Source organism: Dendropsophus ebraccatus, chromosome 3 (genome assembly GCF_027789765.1).
Source record: "Dendropsophus ebraccatus isolate aDenEbr1 chromosome 3, aDenEbr1.pat, whole genome shotgun sequence".
Taxonomy (NCBI): domain Eukaryota; kingdom Metazoa; phylum Chordata; class Amphibia; order Anura; family Hylidae; genus Dendropsophus; species Dendropsophus ebraccatus.
The window spans coordinates 194,020,125-194,045,393 of NC_091456.1; the positions used below are offsets into that span (position 1 = coordinate 194,020,125).

The 25,269-nt window shown below is 43.7% G+C and overlaps 2 protein-coding genes and 1 pseudogene across 2 annotated transcripts in view; all 3 read left to right on the plus strand.

The window, feature by feature from the left end:
- LOC138787608 (zinc finger protein 729-like) overlaps positions 1–7,060 on the plus strand; it is a 45,593-nt pseudogene extending 38,533 nt beyond the window's left edge.
- The window catches only part of LOC138786650 (zinc finger protein 585A-like), a 214,893-nt gene that overhangs the window by 56,686 nt on the left and 132,938 nt on the right, over positions 1–25,269 (plus strand). The gene's annotated exons all lie outside the window — the stretch shown is intronic.
- Positions 15,527–22,582, plus strand: LOC138787609 (oocyte zinc finger protein XlCOF22-like). Its single transcript, XM_069964949.1, has 3 exons — positions 15,527–15,544; positions 16,384–16,651; positions 21,426–22,582. The coding sequence occupies exons 1-3, from the start codon at positions 15,527–15,529 to the stop codon at positions 22,580–22,582; spliced, it is 1,443 nt and encodes a 480-aa protein (XP_069821050.1).

Here is a 25,269-nt window from a genome sequence, read left to right on the forward strand (position 1 = left end):
GGGCTCAATACATTATAATGGAACCTATCAACTGCAATAGGTGCTGAACCCGTCACTTGCAATATGACAGGTGAGCAATGATCCAGCCATTGTTGGGGGTCTCAGCACTGAAACCCTGGCTGATCAAACCTTTTATATGTCAGTCTGACAATGTTTTAATGACCACTCTATGCCTTTCATGATGGACATTAGGCCTCACTCTCGCTTAAAGTCGCTGTACTAACGTAAAAGGTTTGGCACTGGTTAAATCTGTGTATGTAGGGTGGGCCCCTAGAGTCAGTTTCCCTGGTGGGCCCAAGGTACCCCAGTCCGACACTGCACACATACACAGCTCTGCTCCACACACATCACACACACACAGCTCTGCTGCATACACATCACTTCAGCTCATCCAGCAGAGCAGAGTCCTGCATACACTGAGCAGCAGCCCCTGATCATGTGACTCGACTCCGCCTCCTCCTCCATGTTACTGATCACATGACTGTGACATCATGGCAGGTCCTGGAAGCACAGGGTAAGCACACGGCTCCTGTACGGCTCCTCTCTGTGTTAGTATTATTATTATTATTATTATTATGGGATTAGTTGTAGTTTGGGGACATAGAAGCGGCTGTATAACCGTTATTAATAATCCAGGAGACCGGACGCGTCATACACATTGGGAATGTTTCCATTTTTAACGGAACAAAACTTCACGCACTGAGATTCGTTCCGAACTTTGCAAAAACTTCTGTTCTGTAAGTGACTTTTTTTCAAAGTTTACAAGTTGGTAAAGATGGCGGCTGCCCAATGTAATACACACAGATACACCCTGTGCTCCCTTCTCAGCCGGCTGCCTGTGATTTCCGCTCCGGTTGCCTGATAAAGCTGGATGTTGTCCTGAGAGAAGGATCCAACTTAGGCTATGTGCACACTGAGCAATTCTCGAGGAATTGTAGCTGAAAGTTTTTAGGCAGAATTCAAACAGAATTTAAGCCCCCCATTGACTTCTATAGGATTCCTCTAGCAGATCTACAGCAGAAAATTCTGCTCGGAAATTCTGCAGTGTGAACAACAGAGCAGAAAACCCATTGAACACAATGGGACTTTGCTCTGTACATATTTTACGGGAGGAATTTCAAGCAGAATTTCTCGCCTTTTCCTCAGTGTGCACATACCCTTATCCCGGCACCCGGAGCGGAAATCAAAGGCCGCCGCTGACACGCTCATCTCTTATACTGTCCCCAGCGCTATGTGCACCGCAGCTTCTAGCACAGTATTACTGCTCTGTGACCGGAGCCGCTGAGGTAGTGACTGTATGTGATGTTACATTGTCTCATCTTCTCTCCACACATTACAGGATCCTCTACTGATAACTCTCCAGAGCGACCGATCAACCATGGAGAGAGACAGAGACAAGATGGCCGACAGGATAATAACCCTCACCCTACACATACTCTTCCTGCTTACTGGGGAGGTGAGGGATTCTGGGAGTGATGTCATCATGACATCATTCTTATCTATGGAATAACAGATGGATAGGACTGGAGAGGTGAGGGATTCTGGGAGTGATGTCATCATGACATCATTCTTATCTATGGAATAACAGATGGATAGGACTGGGACTGGAGAGGTGAGGGATTCTGGGAGTGATGTCATCATGACATAATTCTTATCTATGGAATAACAGATGGATAGGACTGGAGAGGTGAGGGATTCTGGGAGTGATGTCATCATGACATCATTCTTATCTATGGAATAACAGATGGATAGGACTGGAGAGGTGAGGGATTCTGGGAATGGATGGAGTGATAGTAATGTGTCTCTCCATACACAGGATTACACAGTAGTGAAGAAGTCCTCTAGTGGGCGCTGTGGGGCCCCTGGGTGTGAAGGATGGGGAAGAACCCTGAGCCCAATCCCGGGGCCCCTGATACATGAGGAAATGGAGGAAGAGAAGATCCTAGAAGTCACCAACAAGATGGTGGAGCTGCTGAGTGGAGAGGTGAGACTGTGGCTGCTGGGAATGCTGGGACATTATACAGTAACACCACTGGAGGGGTGGGGGGGATGACTGTGTGATCATTGTGTGTGTCAGGTTCCTATAAGGTGTCAGGACGTGACGGTCTATTTCTCCATGGAGGAGTGGGAGTATGTAGAAGGACACAAGGATCAGTACAAGGATGTGATGCTGGAGGATCAGCAGCCCCTCCCATCAGCAGGTAATAGACAGGACTATATACACACCTCCTCTCTGTATTATCTGGATGGAAAGAATGAATTCAGTCTCTGTATGTGTTCCCTCCAGTCAGATCCAGTAAGAGAACAGCACCAGAGAGATGTCCCCGTCCTCTTCTCCCACAGGATCAGTATCAGGTAGATGGAGATGTTCCCTATGATCTGTACATCCCACCTGACTTCTCCTACTGTCTGATGACTTTTACAATATTTCTCTCACAAATCAATCAGGGGGAAGATGTGAGCAGTAATGAGCAGTATAAGGAGGAAATCACTACAGGGAATAATCTGAATTACATTAATGCTACAGACAAGGTAATAAAAGACGAAGAAGAGGAGGAAGAGACAGATGACAGCAGTGATGAGCAGTATAAGGACATTGGTAGAGGGAAGGATCTGAACTCTATTAATGATACAGACACAACATCAGAAGAAGAAGAGACAGATGACAGCAGTGATGAGCAGTATAAGGAGGACATCACTACAGGTAACCGCCCAGGTGAGTAGTGACCACTAAATGCAGAGAACACTCGCACATTCTCCTCAGTCACCGGCTGTAACTATTCTGTGTGGAATTTTTTTGTTAAGAAAAAAAAAGTACAAAGTAGATGTAGATGTAAATTCACACAAGATGTGTATGCTGGCACTGTCCCCAGTTTTAGGAAACCAAACTTGGACCTCACCGTGACTCTCCCTTGGTAACTCTAGCGTAGGTGGTGCTCAGCTTGAGAAAACAGTCCAGTAAAGGCTTTGCACAAAAGGATAAGATGAAGTGCGGCAGCTCACCAAAATGGGTTAAAAGATGCTTTATTTGGACATAGAAGGCATCAATAGCAGGTACTATCCACAAATAAACAGAGCGACGGCCGTTTCACGTATAAAACGCTTCTTCTTCTTTGTGGATAGTACCTGCTATTGATGCCTTCTATGTCCAAATAAAGCATCTTTTAACCCATTTTGGTGAGCTGCCGCACTTCATCTTATCCTTTTGTGCAAAGATGTAGATGTAAGTTGTAGTAAATTAAGAGTGTGGAAACCCAGAGTATATATAGTCCTGTAACCCCCTTATATACTGCTGAGTGACAGTCCTGTCCGTAGGATAAGTAAACATTGAATAAAACATTTAGTAGAATTGGACGGATCACACAAATAAATAAATAAATGAGCACTACAGGTAACATCCCATAAATCTGTATATAAAGCAATAATAGAGATAGAGAATAGATATAGATAGTAGCTGCAGGGTCCTTGCAGAATGCGGATGGTACCCAGAATATAGTCCTGATGTAGGTGCACGATGTCCTGGCATTCTGGTGCTTCTCTGTGGGACTGGTAGGAAAGAGCGGACAGTGAGCAGCCCAGGTTCTGTTGGGTTCTGGAGTCCAGGTTACCGGCAGTAGTAGCGCAGTCCGTGTCAGTAGCGCAGTCCATATTAGTAGCGTTGTTGGATGGCGCTGTCTGTCTGCAATATGTCTTTGAGCTTATTTAGCTTGCATTGGGGCCCCGATCTCTGGCCTGTCAGTAGTTTTGATAGCTGAACGAGTTTCGAGGTTCAGAGTATTCCCCTTCCTCAGTGGCGATGTAAATTAGTATGACACGTTCTAATTGCAGACGGTGCAGACACACAGCGCCATCCAACAACACAACTTACACGGACTGCGCTACTAACACTGACTGCACTACTAACCTATATAACACAATCAACGCTACTACTGCCGGTAAGCTTGTCTCTAAAAGCAACAGAAACAAGGCTGCTCTCTGTCCGCTCTTTCCTACCAGTCCCACCGAGATGCACCAGAATGCCAGGACATCGTGCACCAACATCGGGACGCAGAGACTGGTGAGATTTGCTGCCGGCACTGAGACAGCCTCCTTTTCTCTCCCCTGGACTTACAAGCAAATCTCTAGTAGCAGCTGATTCTCACGGCATCAGTCACTCTACCTGAAACAGCGCTTTTCTGCAATTGCTGCAAAACGGCACTAATCACTTTACCAACTTTATAACCATTAACTTTATTGTGGGCAACATCTTCATTCCGCAAGGGCCCTGTGGCAACTATCTATATCTATTCTCTATCTGTATGTATTATTGCTTTTATGTAAGGTTGTATGTGATGGAATCTGCCAGCCTCCGGGCCCTACTTGAGGTGTTGGCAGTGTGCTGTAGCTGGCAGTCCCCTAGTGAGCACGGTACCTTTTGGTAAATTGTCCTTGGAGTGGATTATGCGCAATTTCGGGCCACTTATAGTAATGAAAAGTCAAAGAGGAGTTGTGGCTCAGCATTTGTGCCGCACTCTAGCACTTCTCACCACTGCTTCTTCCTCCCTCTTCATGAATAATTTCTATTGCTCGGCCTCCTGCTCGCTCAGCTGTCAGTCAGTGTCTCTCAGTGTTTATATCAGTCATAAACTGCCTACAGGACTGATCTGCAATGAGATATATAGTTGTGTTGGAGCTCAGCTCTAGGGGTAAATAAGCTGTCTAGAGACCAATGACCATTTTCTCCTGGGTTCAATTCCCTGATGGAAATGAAATACTTATTTTCTTATTTTCCTCATCATTGTTTAATCAAATGATTTCTAAACTAATTTTGACCTGATTGGAAATTTTTTGCACTTTTAAAAATGACACAATGATGAGAAAAAAAGAAAATAATAAATAACTATATTTCATGTTGATCAGGGGAATAGAACCCAAGATAAAATACTATTATTGGTCTCTAGACAAGTGATTTAGCATTAGACCACAGCTCTAACACAACTATACATCTGATTGCAGATCAGTCCTCTGTAGGCAGCTTATAGCTGATATAAACACTGACTGACAGCTGAACGAGCAGGAGACCGAGAAGCAGAGATTATTCATGAAGAAGAGGAAGCAGGAAGGAGGGGTGACATTATAACAGAGCAGAGGAAAAGAGGATGAGCTGAGGAAGATAGCAGCATTCTAACAAAATGTGCTGGGAATGTAACGTTTTATCTTTTATATGTGATAAAAACCTTTACCACCTTCCAGTCTGAGGACGTTCTATGGAAGACATTTGTTACCCAGAGCAGCGTCCAGAACAGAGCAGCAGCAGCTGAGGTGTCTGGTGTTGCTGTATAATAACCTTGTGGTGTCATCAATGCTGAGAAATCCCTGTGGATGAGAGAATGTGGGATCAGATGGGGGGGGGGATGGGGAGGATGAGGAGGAATTCTGGGAAAGCTGCACTTAGAGATGTTCTATAAATAAGACGAGCGATATCTGCAGAAGCCGCACCATTATATTACTCCTCACTAATAGAATGAGTTTCTTCTTGGCAGCTGAGTGTACCCGGAGATCAGAGGGACATCAGATATCTCTAGATATTACAGCAGATGGTCAGATCACACAAGATACATATGAAGAACCTTCTATTCCCCCAGATCTACCCCCAGCCCCTCACAGCAAAGATCTGGCATCTCATCCTGTTATACAAGTCCCATCTACTGATCCATCACAGACTGTTATACAGAATAAAAGGCACAGAAAGGATGGTGAACATAAAAGTGCTCTTACAGAAAAGAAACCATTTTCAAGTTTAGAATGTGAGAAATCTTTTACTCAAAAATACACTCTTGTTGAGCATCATAAAATTCATGCAGGAGAGAAGCCATTCTCATGTTTAGAATGTGGGAAATGTTTTACCAAAAAATCAAATCTTGTTTCGCATCAAAATATTCACACAGGGAAGAAGCTATTTTCATGTTCAGAATGTGGAAAATATTTTACCCACAAAACAAATCTTGTTAAACATCAAAAAACTCACACTGGGGAGAAGCCTTTTTTATGTTCAGAATGTGGGAAATGTTTTACCCACAAATCATATCTTGTTGAGCATCGAAAAGTTCACACAGGGGAGAAGCCATTTTCATGTTCAGAATGTGGTAAATGTTTTACTCAAAAATCCACTCTTGTTAGGCACTATAAAATTCACACAGGAGAGAAGCAATTTTTTTCATGTTCAGAATGTGGTAAATGTTTTACTCAAAAATCCACTCTTGTTAGGCACCATAAAATTCACACAGGAGAGAAGCCATTTTTATGTCCGGAATGTGGAAAATGTTTTACCCACAAATCAAATCTTGTTGACCATCAAAATATTCACACAGGGAAGAAGCAATTTTCATGTTCAGAATGTGGGAAATGTTTTACTCAAAAATCCGCTCTTGTTGGGCACCTTAAAATTCACACAGGAGAGAAGCCATTTTCATGTCCGAAATGCTGAAAAAGTGTTTTACCCACAAATCAAGTCTTCTTCACCATCAAAGAATTCACAGAGGGGAGAAGCCATGTATGTGAGGTCTTTGAGGAAAAAGTCATCTCTAACAGAATATGAAAGATCTCACAGATGGGAAACGTAACATGTTATCATAGAGCTCACACAGGACAGTCGCCTTATTTATGTCTCTTATTAATGGAAAACCGTAATTTCTTCCAATCGGATGTGATGGCTGGAAATAAAGCTGCGGCCATAGGGGCTGAGGAGTGTGCAGCTCCAATCCCAGTCCTTCCATCTCATCTAGGTGATAGAAGTTACAGGGCCAGAAGACTTTTCCCTCCTAATAATAACTAGATATCTCCCAGCAAACTAATGCTCAATATCCGCTGGATCCATCCCAACATTTCCCGCCAATAATTCTTTCCTCCAATAGAATTCTAAGTCTTTTCCAATCCGTCAGCTTTCCGGGGATTAGGAGAGAATCCCATAAGAAGTAATGGCCGTTGTGTTCCGGCCCTCCTGCCGCACGCTCTCTGCTACTATTGTTATATCCTGTGTGTGTGTATATATAATAGCAGCTAATAAAGATGGTGGATACTATTACTATTCTGCTATTGGTCGGTGTAACATTTGGGGGCGGGGCCTATTGGGGGGGAATATATACAGCAACATACAGAATAATAACAGAACAACTGATGACATTTTACCAGCAATTCCAGGAATAAAAATGTCCAATCTTATGCAGAATATCGGCCCAATAGTTGTACCTCACTATCCCTCCCATTATAGTAATACCGGGGAGAAGAACGGCCAGCGCAAGAAATAGCTGCAAAATCTGAGAAATCCTTTATTGGTCCATAATAAGTGCAACTTAACCCCTTCATGACCCCCTGGACCAGGCCACATGTTATGACTATGACCTGTGTCACTTTCTTCATTAATAACTTGGGGATGCTTCTACCGATCCTGGTGATTCTCGCGACATATTCTACTTTATATTACTGGGGTGTTGGAGTCCATACTTATAGCCTATCTTTATAAAAAAAAAAAAAAAAAATCACTAAATAACATGAGAATTTTTCTTACTTTTCAGCCTGCAAGGAAAATAGTTCTGCCACATGAATTAGATCCTAAATAACATTCGCTTAGTAAAGCTGAGAGGTATTTAAAGAGCAAGAGGGAATGGGAGGATGAGATTGGGGAAATATCTGAACTTCAGTGGGTGAGGATATCTCAGAATATAAAATATGTCTAGAAGACAATGAAACCTAGAATTGTGCAGTATAATATTGTGCAGTGACTATACTATACTCCTGTATTTCTCTCTAAAATCAAGAGTGCCCCAGATGCGGATGTAAGGAAGCAGAGATAAGGGGGTATGTGGGCAGTAGGGGTCACAGGGGATTCATTGTTATTGATGGTTCATGGATGCTTTTTATATTAATTGTAATGTATTATCAATTTGAAAATGAAAATAAAGTAAAAAAAAAAACATTAGCAGCACGTCTACTTTATGTTTCCAGCATTTATTACACTTGCTTTCAATTTTTTTAAGACAATAAAAAGCTTGATCATTTATTTATTGATAAAGTAATTTTCCAAATTAAAAAAAAAAAATTAAAATCAGACTTTTTTAGGAACCAGCACGGTCAGCATATGGACACCACAGGTGCTTCACGGATATTCGGAACAATGTGCCATGAAAATGTAAAAAAAAAAAATTCACGTTAAAACGTTGGTCTGGCCTTTAGTTTTGTATGTTCTCAAGGGGTTAAGAGACAAAAAAGCAAAATGTGTAGAGCAGTTTCCCCCGAGAACGAAAATACCCCACTTGTGGACATAAAGTGCTATGCGGGCGCAAGGACAAGACTCCAAAGGGAAGGAGCGTCACTCGTGCTGCCAAAACAGTGGAAACCTCTCACAAGTGCCCCTATTGTGGAAACTACACCCTTCAAGAAATGTAACACTGGGTATAGTGAGCATTTAGACCCCACTAATTATGTTACATAGGTGGAATAATATGCTGGAAAAGGAAAAATTACATAAGGGGTCTATAAAAGAAAAGCAGATTGCACGGTGTTGGCTGACAGTAGAGAAAACCAAAAAGGGCCCAATCCAGAATCTATGTAATGTCTCTAAATGTCTTTCCCCAATAGAACAGTAACCCAATTTGGAAACTAGGAAACAAATGTAGGAATCAGTATTCCACCAATGTATGTTACACCTTGAAGCAGTCTCTAATGCATAGGCCTGGTTTATGCAGATACAGGTATCGCACTGATCATGTGTCCTTTCTAATCCCCCTTTTATAGCACACCCGGCATTTTTCTGGGATCTCCCCTTCTTCCCAGTGTAAGGGACTTCACCAGGAAAGTGCTGCCCTGGCACAATACGGGGACCTCCAGTTACAGAAGTACTTGGCCCCGCTACTTCTCCGCTACCAAATATTAGGGCCTTGATGACTGCCTCCTGGAACTGAAGGTATTTCCCAGGGTGGCCGGCACATCGGTAAAGCACAAAAGCGTTGTACAATGCAGTTTGGACCATGTGCACGGCCAGCTTTTTGTACCACATGTCGGTCTTTCTCAGAGCACTGTATGGCTTAATGATCAGACAGATAATTTCCTCCCATATACTAATTGTAGTCAACAATACAATCGGGTTTCAGTGCCACTGCGGTGGTACCACGGACAGGGACAGGGGTGGTGCCAGCATCGTGGATTGTAGTCAAAATAAGGACATCACGTTTTTACTTATCCTTGACCAACAACAGGTTCTGAGTAGAACGGCCCAGATCTCACCCTGCGGGAGTGGTTGTGCCACAGGATGTCTTGGGAGGCCTCTCTGGCTTTTCCTCACAGTGCCACAAGCTACAGTAGCTCGGCCTGCGAGGGATCCAAACTTAGTGGGCGCACTCATCTCATACTCTGTTATACCAATTCCCTGGGATCAGTGAAGACAGCATCTGCCTTTATAACTTAGTGGGCGCTGGGAAAAAGTTCCTATTGTCAATGAGTTTGTGCTCTGAAATCACTGGCAATATCCGCAATCTAATAAGATTTATTTTGTTTCTTGCAATAATCTAAATATAAGCAATATGTCCAAGTGCGTAAAAAAAATCAGGCTCTTCTCAGGGTATGGGCAGTGTCAGCGGCCAAGGTGGCAGACAGGGTGGTGCCAATGGAAAAGAGAATCGTGGGAGTGGTGATCCTAACTGTATTGGAGAAAAGTTTCAGGTACCAGCTACACCTAGTGGGCAGGTGAACACCATCCAGGCTGAGATTGTTGACTGATCCTTCAAAGTTCAAGCTCCACAGCGGGCAGTAGCCAATCCCGGAGACAACAGTCAACTGAAGAGTCATCCCGGAGAAGTGCCACCACCATTCCTTGGCAAGATCAGGATATTTCCTCTGCCCGATCTCCAGTGGTGTCTCAGAGTCCATTTACACAGAAAGATTATCTGCCAAAGATTTTAAGCCAAAGCCAGAAAGACTATAAACAGAGATCAGGTCATAAAGGAAAGCCTGAGATTTCTCCTCTTTTCAAACCCATTACTGGTTTTGGCTTCAAATATTTGGCAAATAATCAGTCAGATAATCTCTGTGTGTAAATGGACCCTAAGACTCAATTTCGCTTTCCAGGGACGTCAGCAAAAACACTCCCCCCCCCCACCCCCATGCTGTCATCTCCACCTACCATCCATCCCATGCTCTATATTCTGCTAATGATCTTACACTAACATCTTCCATAATCAGAATCTCCCTGTCAGGGTTGGGATAAACAGACAACAGAGGAACGTGAGCCCTGAGCTTACCCCAACCTCTTTCCCTGCCTATTGCCCCGCCCACGCTAGACCGTGGGGCGACAAACACGATGACCGCGATATACACTGACTGACTAGGGTGCCTGGGATGGGACACAAGAGACAGACAAACAAACAGAAGAATGGTCAATAAAGCCAAGTCAAAACCAGGAAAGTGCGTCAGGACAAAATCACAAAGCTAAGAATAGTCAAAAACAAGCCGAAGCCAAAACCAACCGGTAGCGAAGTACAAAGGGATCAGGCAAAAGAGATGGTCAGAACACAGAGCAAGGTCAGGACTGCAGAGATCAAATCACCAAACTAGCTATTGCAGAGAATTCAAACACTGGCAACTAGCAGCCTGTTTGCAGACCTTAAATGCAGCCTGGAATCCCCACCCCCACAGGTCAGAGCAGGAGAAACTCCAGAGAACAATTAACCCTAGGATGACCAGGTCTATACAACAAGGCAATAGACTACAATGCTCACGTTCTCCGGCGTGCACCTAATGATCGAGAACGTGAGCGAGCATCCACATCACCTGCAGAGTCAGAGGCAGGATCAACGGCACGGACGCCATGACCGCCAGTCCTCACACTCCAGCCTCCAGAACTTCTCTCATGCTGCACCAGTTCTCTGGACACTTTACCCTCAGGCTGGGTTCACACTACGTACATTTCAGTCAGTATTGTGGTCCTCATATAGCAACCCAAACCAGGAGTGGATTAAAAACACAGAAAGGATCTGTTCACACAATGGTGTAATTGAGTGGATGGCCGTCATTTAATGGCAAATATTTGCTGTTATTTTAAAACAACGGCTGTTGTAATGAAATAATGGCCGTTATTTACCGTTATATGGCGGCCATCCACTCAATTTCAACATTGTGTGAACAGATCCTTTCTGTGTTTTTAATCCACTCCTGGTTTTGGTTGCAATATGAGGACCACAATACTGACTGAAATATACGTAGTGTGAACCCAGCCTAAGGGTGCGTTCACACCTACAGGATCGGAAGCAGATCTGCAGCATATTTGATGGTGCAGATTTGATGCTGTGTTCAGTTATTTAAAATCAGCTGCAGATCCTGTAGGTGTGAATGCACCATTAGACCTCAGACTCATACCCAACACTGACAGCATCAAGCATGTCCTGGAGACTCATCTCTTCAGGCTTATAACATTCCCTAATCTCATCTCCCTCTCTGCTATTCCTTCTCCATCTTCTCTATAATCTCCTCGGTGCCATGTACTTTCTACCTGTACTCAGACAATGGCGTGTGACTGGCTCACCCAATCACCTATAGGCATTTTCTATTCTATGTACAATGACTGGAACATCAGCAAATAAAGCCCTTGTTGCCTCTCGTGTCTCCCCAGTCCTCCTAGTCTGTAAGATCTCATATAACTGGGACATACCCACATCCGAAATACTACATGGAGGCACAAAGTGGGCAATACAGATGGGGTCTTTGTAGATGGTGAGGATGGTAACAAGTGCAAAGAGCTCAGCTACATGTACATTACACATATACAGCTCAGCTACATGTACATTACACATATACAGCTCAGCTACATGTACATTACACACATATACAGCTCAGCTACATGTACATTACACACATATACAGCTCAGCTACATGTACATTACACACATACAGCTCAGCTACATGTACATTACACACATACAGCTCAGCTACATGTACATTACACATATATACAGCTCAGCTACATGTACATTACACACACATACAGCTCAGCTACATGTAGATTACACACATATACAGCTCAGCTACATGTACATTACACATATACAGCTCAGCTACATGTACATTACACACATATACAGCTCAGCTACATGTACATTACACATATACAGCTCAGCTACATGTACATTACACAAATACAGCTCAGCTACATGTACATTACACACATACAGCTCAGCTACATGTACATTACACACATATACAGCTCAGCTACATGTACATTACACACATATACAGCTCAGCTACATGTACATTACACACATACAGCTCAGCTACATGTACATTACACACATACAGCTCAGCTACATGTACATTACACATATATACAGCTCAGCTACATGTACATTACACACACATACAGCTCAGCTACATGTAGATTACACACATATACAGCTCAGCTACATGTACATTACACACATATACAGCTCAGCTACATGTACATTACACACATATACAGCTCAGCTACATGTACATTACACATATACAGCTCAGCTACATGTACATTACACATCTACAGCTCAGCTACATGTACATTACACACATACAGCTCAGCTACATGTACATTACACACATATAGGACAGCTACATGTACATTACACATATATACAGCTCTGCTACATGTACATTACACATATACAGCTCAGCTACATGTACATTACATATATACAGCTCAGCTACATGTACATTACACATATACAGCTCAGCTACATGTACATTACACACATATACAGCTCAGCTACATGTACATTACACACATATACAGCTCAGCTACATGTACATTACACACATACAGCTCAGCTACATGTACATTACACACATACAGCTCAGCTACATGTACATTACACATATACAGCTCAGCTACATGTACATTACACATATATACAGCTCAGCTACATGTACATTACACATATACAGCTCAGCTACATGTACATTACACATACACAGCTCAGCTACATGTACATTACACACATATACAGCTCAGCTACATGTACATTACACACATACAGCTCAGCTACATGTACATTACACACATACAGCTCAGCTACATGTACATTACACATATATACAGCTCAGCTACATGTACATTACACACATATACAGCTCAGCTACATGTACATTACACATATACAGCTCAGCTACATGTACATTACACATATACAGCTCAGCTACATGTACATTACACACATACAGCTCAGCTACATGTACAGTACACACATATACAGCTCAGCTACATGCACATTACACACATACAGCTCAGCTACATGTACATTACACACATACAGCTCAGCTACATGTACATTACACACATACAGCTCAGCTACATGTACATTACACACACATACAGCTCAGCTACATGTACATTACACACATACAGCTCAGCTACATGTACATTACACACACATACATCTCAGCTACATGTACATTACACATATACAGCTCAGCTACATGTACATTACACACATACAGCTCAGCTACATGTACATTACACACATAGATCTCAGCTACATGTACATTACACATATACAGCTCAGCTACATGTACATTACACATATACAGCTCAGCTACATGTACATTACACACATACAGCTCAGCTACATGTACATTACACACATACAGCTCAGCTACATGTACATTACACACATACAGCTCAGCTACATGTACATTACACATATACAGCTCAGCTACATGTACATTACACACATATACAGCTCAGCTACATGTACATTACACACATATACAGCTCAGCTACATGTACATTACACATATACAGCTCAGCTACATGTACATTACACATATACAGCTCAGCTACATGTACATTACACACATATACAGCTCAGCTACATGTACATTACACATATACAGCTCAGCTACATGTACATTACACACATACAGCTCAGCTACATGTACATTACACACATACAGCTCAGCTACATGTACATTACACATATACAGCTCAGCTACATGTACATTACATATATACAGCTCAGCTACATGTACATTACACACACATACAGCTCAGCTACATGTACATTACACACATATACAGCTCAGCTACATGTACATTACACACATACAGCTCAGCTACATGTACATTACACATATACAGCTCAGCTACATGTACATTACACACATATACAGCCCAGCTACATGTACATTACACATATACAGCTCAGCTACATGTACATTACACACATACAGCTCAGCTACATGTACATTACACACAGGGCTCTGCTTCAGACATATATAACACACACATACACAGCCCTGCTCCACACACATCACACACACAGCTCTGCTGCATACACATCACTTCAGCTCATCCAGCACAGCAGAGTCCTGCATACACTGAGCAGCAGCTCCTGATCATGTGACTCCTCCTCCTCCATGTTACTGATCACATGACTGTGACATCACAGCAGGTCCTGGAAGCACAGGGGAAGCACACGGCTCCTATCTTTGTGAGGATTATTATTATTATTATTATTATGGGATTAGTTGTAGTTTGGGGACATAGAAGCGGCTGTATAACCGTTATTAATAATCCAGGAGACCGGACGCGTCATACACATTGGGAATGTTTCCATTTTTAACGGAACAAAACTTTATGATCTGAGATTCGTTCCGAACTTTGCAAAAACTTCTGTTCTGTAAGTGACTTTTTTTCAAAGTTTACAAGTTGGTAAAGATGGCGGCCGCCCAATGTAATACACACAGATACATCCTGTGCTCCCTTCTCAGCCGGCTGCCTGTGATTTCCGCTCCGGTTGCCTGATAAAGCTGGATGTCGTCCTGAGAGAAGGATCCAACTTAGGCTATGTGCACACTGAGCAATTCTCGAGGAATTGTAGCTGAAAGTTTTTAGGCAGAATTCAAGCAGAATTTAAGCCCCCCATTGACTTCTATAGGATTCCTCTAGCAGATCTACAGCAGAAAATTCTGCTCGGAAATTCTGCAGTGTGAACAACAGAGCAGAAAACCCATTGAACACAATGGGACTTTGCTCTGTACATATTTTACGGGAGGAATTTCAAGCAGAATTCCTCGCCTTTTCCTCAGTGTGCACATACCCTTATCCCGGCACCCGGAGCGGAAATCAAAGGCCGCCGCTGACACGCTCATCTCTTATACTGTCCCCAGCGCTATGTGCACCGCAGCTTCTACCACAGTATTACTGCTCTGTGACCGGAGCCGCTGAGGTAGTGACTGTATGTGATGTTACATTGTCTCATCTTCTCTCCACACATTACAGGATCCTCTACTGATAATTCTCCAGAGCGACCGATCAACCATGGAGAGAGACAGAGACAAGATGGCCGACAGGATAATAACCCTCACCCTACACATACTCTTCCTGCTTACTGGGGAGGTGAGGGATTCTGGGAGTGATGTCATCATGACATCATTCTTATCTATGGAATAACAGATGGATAGGACTGGAGAGGTGAGGGATTCTGGGAGTGATGTCATCATGACATCATTCTTATCTATGGAATAACAGATGGATAGGACTGGAGAGGTGAGGGATTCTGGGAGTGATGTCATCATGACATCATTCTTATCTATGGAATAACAGATGGATAGGACTGGGGAGGTGAGGGATTCTGGGAGTGATGTCATCATGACATCATTCTTATCTATGGAATAACAGATGGATAGGATTGGAGAGGTGAGGGATTCTGGGAATGGATGGAGTGATAGTAATGTGTCTCTCCATACACAGGATTACACAGTAGTGAAGAAGTCCTCTAGTGGGCGCTGTGGGGCCCCTGGGTGTGAAGGATGGGGAAGAACCCTGAGCCCAATCCCGGGGCCCCTGATACATGAGGAAATGGAGGAAGAGAAGATCCTAGAAGTCACCAACAAGATGGTGGAGCTGCTGAGTGGAGAGGTGAGACTGTGGCTGCTGGGAATGCTGGGACATTATACAGTAACACCACTGGAGGGGTGGGGGGGATGACTGTGTGACCATTGTGTGTGTCAGGTTCCTATAAGGTGTCAGGACGTGGCGGTCTATTTCTCCATGGAGGAGTGGGAGTATGTAGAAGGACACAAGGATCAGTACAAGGATGTGATGCTGGAGGATCAGCAGCCCCTCCCATCAGCAGGTAATAGACAGGACTATATACACACCTCCTCTCTGTATTATCTGGATGGAAAGAATGAATTCAGTCTCTGTATGTGTTCCCTCCAGTCAGATCCAGTAAGAGAACAGCACCAGAGAGATGTCCCCGTCCTCTTCTCCCACAGGATCAGGATCAGGTAGATGGAGATGTTCCCTATGATCTGTACATCCCACCTGACTTCTCCTACTGTCTGATGACTTTTACAATATTTCTCTCACATCTTATCAATCAGGGGGAAGATGTGAGCAGTAATGAGCAGTATAAGGAGGAAATTACTACAGGGAATAATCTGAATTACATTAATGCTACAGACAAGGTAATAAAAGACGAAGAAGAGGAGGAAGAGACAGATGACAGCAGTGATGAGCAGTATAAGGACATTGGTAGAGGGAAGGATCTGAACTCTATTAATGATACAGACACAACATCAGAAGAAGAAGAGACAGATGACAGCAGTGATGAGCAGTATAAGGAGGACATCACTACAGGTAACCGCCCAGGTGAGTAGTGACCACTAAATGCAGAGAACACTCGCACATTCTCCTCAGTCACCGGCTGTAACTATTCTGTGTGGAATTTTTTTGTTAAGAAAAAGTACAAAGTAGATGTAGATGTAAATTCACACAAGATGTGTATGCTGGCACTGTCCCCAGTTTTAGGAAACCAAACTTGGACCTCACCGTGACTCTCCCTTGGTAACTATACCGTAGGTGGTGCTCAGCTTGAGAAAACAGTCCAGTAAAGGCTTTGCACAAAAGGATAAGATGAAGTGCGGCAGCTCACCAAAATGGGTTAAAAGATGCTTTATTTGGACATAGAAGGCATCAATAGCAGGTACTATCCACAAATAAACAGAGCGACGGCCGTTTCACGTATAAAACGCTTCTTCTTCTTTGTGGATAGTACCTGCTATTGATGCCTTCTATGTCCAAATAAAGCATCTTTTAACCCATTTTGGTGAGCTGCCGCACTTCATCTTATCCTTTTGTGCAAAGATGTAGATGTAAGTAGTAGTAAATTAAGAGTGTGGAAACCCAGAATATATATATATAGTCCTGTAACCCCTTTATATACTGCTGGGTGACAGTCCTGTCTGTAGGATAAGTAAACATTGAATAAAACATTTAGTAGAATTGGACGGATCACACAAATACATAAATAAATGAGCACTACAGGTAACATCCCATAAATCTGTATATAAAGCAATAATAGAGATAGAGAATAGATATAGATAGTAGCTGCAGGGTCCTTGCAGAATGCGGATGGTACCCAGAATATAGTCCTGATGTAGGTGCACGATGTCCTGGCATTCTGGTGCGTCTCTGTGGGACTGGTAGGAAAGAGCGGACAGTGAGCAGCCTCGTTTCTGTTGGGTTCTGGAGTCTGGCGGTAGTCGCACAGACCTTATTAGTAGCGCAGTCCGTGTTAGTAGCGTTGTTGGATGGCACTGTACTGCCAGACATACCTCTTTGAGCTTATTCAGTTTGCATTGGGGCCCCAATCTCTGGCCTGTCAGTAGTCTTGATAGCCAAACGAGTTTCAAGTTTCAGAGTATACCCATTCCTCAGTCGCGATGTAAATTAGTATGACACGTACTGATTGCAGACGGTGCAGACACACAGCGCCATCCAACAACACTACTAACACTGACTGCACTACTAATGCATTTATAACACAATTAATGCTACTACTGCCGGTAAGTTTGACTCTGGTAAGCAACAGAAGCGAGACTGCTCACTGTCCGCTTTCCTAGCAGTCCCACATAGACACATACTGCAAGGAAGCACCAGAACGCCAGAACATTGTGCACCTACAGTACATCGGGGCAATCTCAGGTCTCCTACTGTAATGAAGAGTCAAAGAGGAGTTGTGGCTCAGCGTTTGTGCTGCACTCTAGCACTCCTCAACACTGCTTCCTCCTCCCTCTTCTTCATGGATAATCTCTGTTGCTCGGCCTCCTGCTCGCTCAGCTGTCAGTCAGTGTTTCTCAGTGTTTATATCAGACATAAACTGCCTACAGCACTGATCTGCAATGAGATATATAGTTGTGTTTTAGCTGCGGTCTAGCTGTAAATCATCTGTCTAGAGACCAATGACAGTTTTTTCCTGGGTTTTCTTCCTTGTTGGAAATGAAATAGTAATTTATTTATCTATTTTCTCATCATTGTTTGAAAAAATAGTTTTCAAAACTAACTTGGACCTGATTAGGAATAATGAGAAAAAAAGAAAATAACAACTACAGTGGTGCCTTGGATTACGAGCATAATTGGTTCCGGGACGGCGCTTGTAATCCAAATCCACTCTTAAACCGAAGCAAATTTTCCCATAAGAAATCATAGAAATGCAGACAATTGGTTCCACACCCCAAAAATAATGATTTATTATTCTGAATAACATGTAAAACAGATGAAACAAACATTCAGAAACAGCAGAATATGTGATATTATAAGTTACTGTACAGTAATGGAGAGGATGGGAAACACAAGGGCGGACAGAGACTGCAGGGAGTATGAAGGAATGAGCAGGACAGATGTGGGCACATACATACAGCACTCTCTGTCCGGGGAGAGAGGGGTTACAGCTATGGAGAGATTACCTTCACAGTCCTGTCCCCAGATGCAGGCCCCAGCCTGAAGTGGATCTGCCATGATTTGGAAGGTGAGGGAGACTTCCTGAGTCAGAGTACAGTGCTGTAGACCCCGCTATGCAGACCATGCCCCTCCTCCACTCGCGCTCCCACCCAGTACATGGAGCTCTTAAACCAAAGCAATGCTCTTACACCAAGTCATAATTTTGAAAAACTGTGAGCTCTTAAACCAAAACGCTCTTAAACCAAGTTACTCTTAAACCAAGGTACCACTGTATATCAAAAATATACAATAACTATATTTCATTTCCATCAGGGGATTAGAACGCAGGATAACAAAAAAAAATCATTGGTCTCTAGACAAGTAGACCACAGCCGTGTCATCCGTAGGCCGAAGAAGCGCATTATCGCGAGAAACAATTGTCTACAGTCATGGCCAAAAGTTTTGAGAATGACACAAATATTATATTTTCATATGATCTGCTGCCCTCTGGTTTTTATGTGTGTTTGTCAGATGTTTTTATCACATACAGAAAAAGCTTTTACTGACAGTTAGAATGAGTTACTGCAGCAAGTCAGTATTTGCAGTGTTGACCCTTCTTCAGGACCTCTGCAATTCTCCCTGGCTGCTCTCAATCAACTTGTCAGAATTTGTTTTGTTTGTCCACCCGTCTCTCGATGATTGACCACAAGTTCTCAATGGGATTAAGATCTGGGGAGTTTCCAGGCCATGCACCCAAAATCTCTGTTTTATTTTCTAAGGCATTTAGTTATCACCTTTGCTTTATGGCAAGGTGCTCCATCAGGCTGGAAAAGGCATTGTTCATCGGTAAACTGCTATTGGACGGTTGGGAAAGGTTGCTCTCGGAGGACATTCTGGGACCATTCTTTATTCATGGCTGTGTTTTTAGGCAAGACTGTGACAGAGCCGATTCCCTTGGCTGAGAAGCGACCCCACACATAAATAGTTTCAGGATGCTTTACAGTTGGCATGAGACAAGACTGGTGGTAGCGCTCACCTCGTCTTCTCCCAATAAGCTGTTTTCCAGATGTCCCAAACAATCAGAAAGGGGATTCATCAGAGAAAGTGACTTTACCCCAGTCCTCAGCAGTCCACTCCCTGTACCTTTCCTCCAGTCGTCAGCAGTCCTCTCCCTGGACCTTTCCTCCAGTCCTCAGCAGTCCTCTCCCTGGACCTTTCCCCCATTCCTCAGCAGTCCTCTCCCTGGACCTTTTGCAGAATATCAATCTGTCCCTGTGTGTGCAGATGGACTCACACCTGCCTGCTGCCATTCCTGAGCAAGCTCTGCACTGCTGGTAGCCCGATCCCCCAGCTGAAACACTTTTAAGAGACGGTCCTGGCACTTGCTGGTCTTTCTTGGGTGCCCTGAAGCCTTTTTGGCAACAATGGAACCTCTCTCCTTGAAGTTCTTGATGATGTGATAGATTGTTGACTGAGGTGCAATCTTTCTAGCTGCGATACTCTTCCCTGTTAGGCCATTTTTGTGCAGTGCAGTGATGACTGCATGTGTTTCTTTAGAGATAACCATGGTTAACAGAAGAGAAACAATGATGCCAAGCACCAGCCTCTTTTTAAAGTGTCCAGTGGTGTCATTCTTGATCTCCAGCCCTGTCCTCATCAACACCCACACCTGTGTTAATGGAGCAATCACTGAAACAATGTTTGTCATGAAATGTGTTTTGGGAGATAAAGTTATTTTTCTAGGCAAGACTTTGCAAGTAATTGCTGTTAAGCTGATCCCTCTTTATAACATTCTGGAGTATATGCAAATTGCCATTTTAAAAACTGAAGCAGTAGACTTTGTAAAAATTAATATTTGTATCATTCTCAAAACCTTTGGCCATGACTGTACCTGTGAAGACGTGTTTGCTCACCCCCCTCCCTCCCTGCATCTTATGGAGTTAACGTCTCCATAAACCAGCCAGAAGACGCACCAGATCGGTGAGCGGCCCATCTATTCTCTCACTTCACTTACATTACGTTTTCTGCGGAGCACCACTGTGAATTGTCCCAGCGGTTTGAGCTGCCTATCCTTGGTCCCAGCTTCAGGTGTTGGAGATTGCTTGGGTGGTGCCGTCCACCTCTCACTCCATAGTAGTCTAACACAACTTTATTGCAGTTTAGTAGGCAGTTTATGTGTGATATATACACTCAGAGACAGTGACTGACAGCTGAGCTAGCAGGAGGCTGAGCAACAGAGATTATTCATGAAGAAGAGATAGGAGGGGTGAGGTTATACCAGAGCAGATGAAAGAAGGAGGAGCTGAGGAAAATAGCAGGATGCCAACAAAATGTGCTGGGAATGTGACATATCATTTATATGTGATAAAAACTTTTACCACCTTCCAGTCTGAGGACGTTCTATGGAAGATATTTGTTACCCAGAGCAGCGTCCAGAACAGAGCAGCAGCAGCTGAGGCGTCTGGTGTTGCTGTATAATAACCTTGTGGTCTCATGAATGCTGAGAAATCCCTGTGGATGAGAGAATGTGGGATCAGATGGGGGGGGGGGGGATGGGGAGAATGAGGAGGAATTCTGGGAAAGCTGCACTTAGAGATGTTCTATAAATAAGACGAGCGATATCTGCAGAAGCCGCACCATTATATTATATACTATTATACTATCATATTACTCCTTGCTAATAGAATGAGTTTCTTCTTGGCAGATGAGTGTACCCGGAGATCAGAGGGACATCAGATATCTCCAGATATTACAGCAGATGGTCAGATCACACAAGATACATATGAAGAACCTTCTATTACCCCAGATATACCCCCAGCCCCTCACAGCAAAGATCTGCCATCTCATCCTTCTATACAAGTCCTGGCTACTGATCCATCACAGACTGTTATACAGGATAAAAGTCACAGAAAGGATGGTGAACATAAAAGCACTCATACAAAAAATAAGCCATTTCCATGTTCAGAATGTGGAAAGTGTTTTGCTGAAAAGGCATTGCTTGCTAGACATCAAAGATGTCACACAGGAGAGAAGCCATTCACATGTTCAGAATGTGGGAAATATTTTTCTCGCAAATCAAATCTTGTTGAACATAGAAAAAAACACACAGGAGAGAAGCCATATTCATGCTCAGAATGTGGGAAATGTTTTACTTACAAATCAAGTATTATTGAGCATCAACATATTCACACAGGGGAGAAGCCTTTTTCATGTTCAGAATGTGGGAAATGTTTCTCACACAAATCAACTTTTATAAAACATCAAAGACTTCACGCAGGGGAGAAGCTTTTTTCATGTTCAGAATGTGGGAAATGTTTTACTAACAAATCAAGTATTGTTGAGCATCAACATATTCACACAGGGGAGAAGCCTTTTTCATGTTCAGAATGTGGGAAATGTTTCTCACACAAATCAACTTTTATAAAACATCAAAGACTTCACGCAGGGGAGAAGCTTTTTTCATGTTCAGAATGTGGGAAATGTTTTACTAACAAATCAAGTATTGTTGAGCATCAACATATTCACACAGGGGAGAAGCCTTTTTCATGTTCAGAATGTGGGAAATGTTTCTCACACAAATCAACTTTTATAAAACATCAAAGACTTCACACAGGGGAGAAGCTTTTTTCATGTTCAGAATGTGGGAAATGTTTTACTGAGAAATCATATCTTGTTATTCATCAAAGAATTCACACAGGGGAGAAGCCGTTTTCATGTCCAGAATGTGGGAAGTGTTTTACTGAGAAATCATATCTTGTTATTCATCAAAGAATTCACACAGGGGAGAAGCCGTTTTCATGTCCAGAATGTGGAAAATCTTTCTCGCGAAAAACAAATCTTGTAAATCTGTCAGGAATGTGACTTTGCGCTCCTCGGTCCGTACTGGGCGACCGAGGAAGCGCTGAGCCTCTGGTTGTTTTTTGTTTGCAGTCCTGTCTGAATGCTGTCTTAGTTTCCCAGCCACACCCGCATTGCCTGTTACACTCTGGCAGTGCAGGGGTTACTCCTTATAGACCTGTCCAGCTGAGCTGGGTGCTGGGTTCAGGGCTGATCCAATCAAGTGCTGGACCCAGTCCCTGATTCCAGATAAAAAAAGCAGCAGGCTCTTCATTTCCCTGCTGGCTATTGAGTGTTACTCAGCTAAGCGCTTCAGCTCTCCTGGTTCTGTTACTTCTGTTGCCTGACCTATTGCTTGATCTTCCAACCTGCTTTGTCTGCTGCCTGCCCTGACCTCCTTGTCTGTCTCTGACTCTTCTTCTGCCTTACGTTTTTGTACCTCGCTGACCGCCGTTGCTGACCCGGACCGTAGACTTTGCATTATTGTGTTTGTTTCGTCTGTCTTGTTTTGTGTATCACTTGGTGTAGGACAGGGACTGACACCGTGGTTGTCCACGGCCGTTTAGGGCCGTTGAGGCAAGTAGGTAGGATCAGAAGGTGGGTTCTAGTGGTTAGGGCTCACTGTCTTGTTCTGTTCCCCACCTACGTCCGGCGAGTTTGTGACAGAATAGCCAGCCCGAAAGAAGATTTTTGGGTCACCTGCATCATGGACCCTATGAACACCCTGGTGACCCAGATGCAGGGTCTGAATACGTTGGTTCAGACCCTTGCTGAGCGTGTGCAGGAACAAGAGTCCTTGCCCAGGCAGATGTGTCTGACCCCCCCGCAGGCTCCTGAACCCCCAGTGCAGCTCCCTGAGAAATTTAAGGGGGACAGGAAAAATTTCCGGACCTTTCGGGAGGGGTGCAGATTATTTTTTCGGCTACGTCCCCGCTCCTCCGGAGATGAGACCCAGAGGGTGGGCATTATTATGTCCCTCCTGCAGGGCCCACCCCAAGAATGGGCATTCTCACTACCTTCTGACTCCCCTGATTTAATGACCGTTGACAGATTTTTTTCAGCCTTGGGCCTTCTGTATGATGACCCAGACCGAGCAGCAGAGGCAGAGCGCCAATTGACGACACTCAGACAGGGTAAGAGACCAGTGGAAGAATACTGTGCTGACTTTAGGCAGTGGTGTGTACCCTCTACTTGGAATGACCCAGCTCTGCGTTTCCAGTTTCGTGCGGGCTTGTCTGACCAACTGAAGGACTTGTTAGTAGCCTATCCTAATCCTGAGACTCTGGAGGAAACTATGACCTTAGCCATACGGGTAGATAGGCGTATGCGGGACAGACGCAAAGAGAGAGAAACGTCTAAATTCCCTTCTGGTTCATGTCCTTTGACCTTACCTCCTAAACCTTCTTCTTCCTCTCCTGTGTCCCCTCCGCAAGACGAACCTATGCAGATCGGGTCAACTGACGCCAAGGCCAGACGTGCATATCGCCTCCAGAACCATCTGTGTCTCTACTGTGGCAAAGCGGGGCATCAAGTACGACAATGTACCGCTAGACCTGGTTCACCGCCGGAAAACTTCAGCGCCTGAATGATTATCGAGGGGGTCATTCAGGTGCACAGGTAACCTTCGACAAGAAAAAGAAGTTGTTGTTGCCTATTTCTTTGACTTTGGGAGATAAATTTATCTCGGGATATGCCCAGGTTGACTCTGGGGCTTCTGCTAACTTTATTAATACTGTTTTCTGGTCTGGTCTGGGGGCATGTCCACTTCAGCTTAAATGTCCGTTGAATGTGACTGGAGCGGACTCTGCCCCTTTTGCTCAGGGTAATATACGCTACATTACCCCCCATCTTGAGGTAAAGGTGGGATCAGTTCATTTTGAAAAACTTGACTTTTTGCTTATGGAAAATTTGTCTGCTGATATTATTCTGGGGTTACCCTGGTTGGACCAGCATAACCCCGTGTTTGACTGGCCCAACAGGGAACTGGTTTGATGGGGACCAGAGTGTGCTCCTCATTGTATTTCTTTGTCGCTTGCTGAATGTTCTTCTGATGATGGGGAGATTCCGGAGTTTCTGCTTGATTATGCTGATGTGTTTGATGAGAGATCGGTGGATGGATTACCTCCCCATCGTCCCTATGATTGCACTATTGACTTGATACCAGGGTCTAAGTACCCTAAGGGTAGAATATTTAATTTGTCCTGTCCAGAAAGAGAGGCTATGCGAGATTATATCAAGGATAGCTTGCGTAAAGGTCACATCCGTCCCTCCTCTTCTCCCATGGGGGCGGGATTCTTTTTTGTGGGTAAAAAAGATGGTGGTCTACGCCCCTGTATTGATTATCGAGAATTGAATAAGATCACTGTGAAAAATCAACACCCTCTGCCTCTCATTCCAGACTTGTTTAACCAAATTGTGGGAGCCAAATGGTTCTCTAAGATTGATTTGCGGGGAGCATACAACCTAATAAGAGTAAAGGAGGGAGACGAGTGGAAGACTGCCTTTAATACTCCTGAGGGACATTTCGAATACCTCGTTATGCCCTTTGGATTATGTAATGCTCCAGCAGTCTTCCAACATTTTGTTAATGACGTGTTCCGTGAACATCTGGGTCGTTTTTTGGTGGTATATCTAGATGATATTTTGATATTTTCTCCTGATTGGTGCTCTCATGTTCAGCATGTTCGTACTGTGTTAGAATTGCTAAGGCA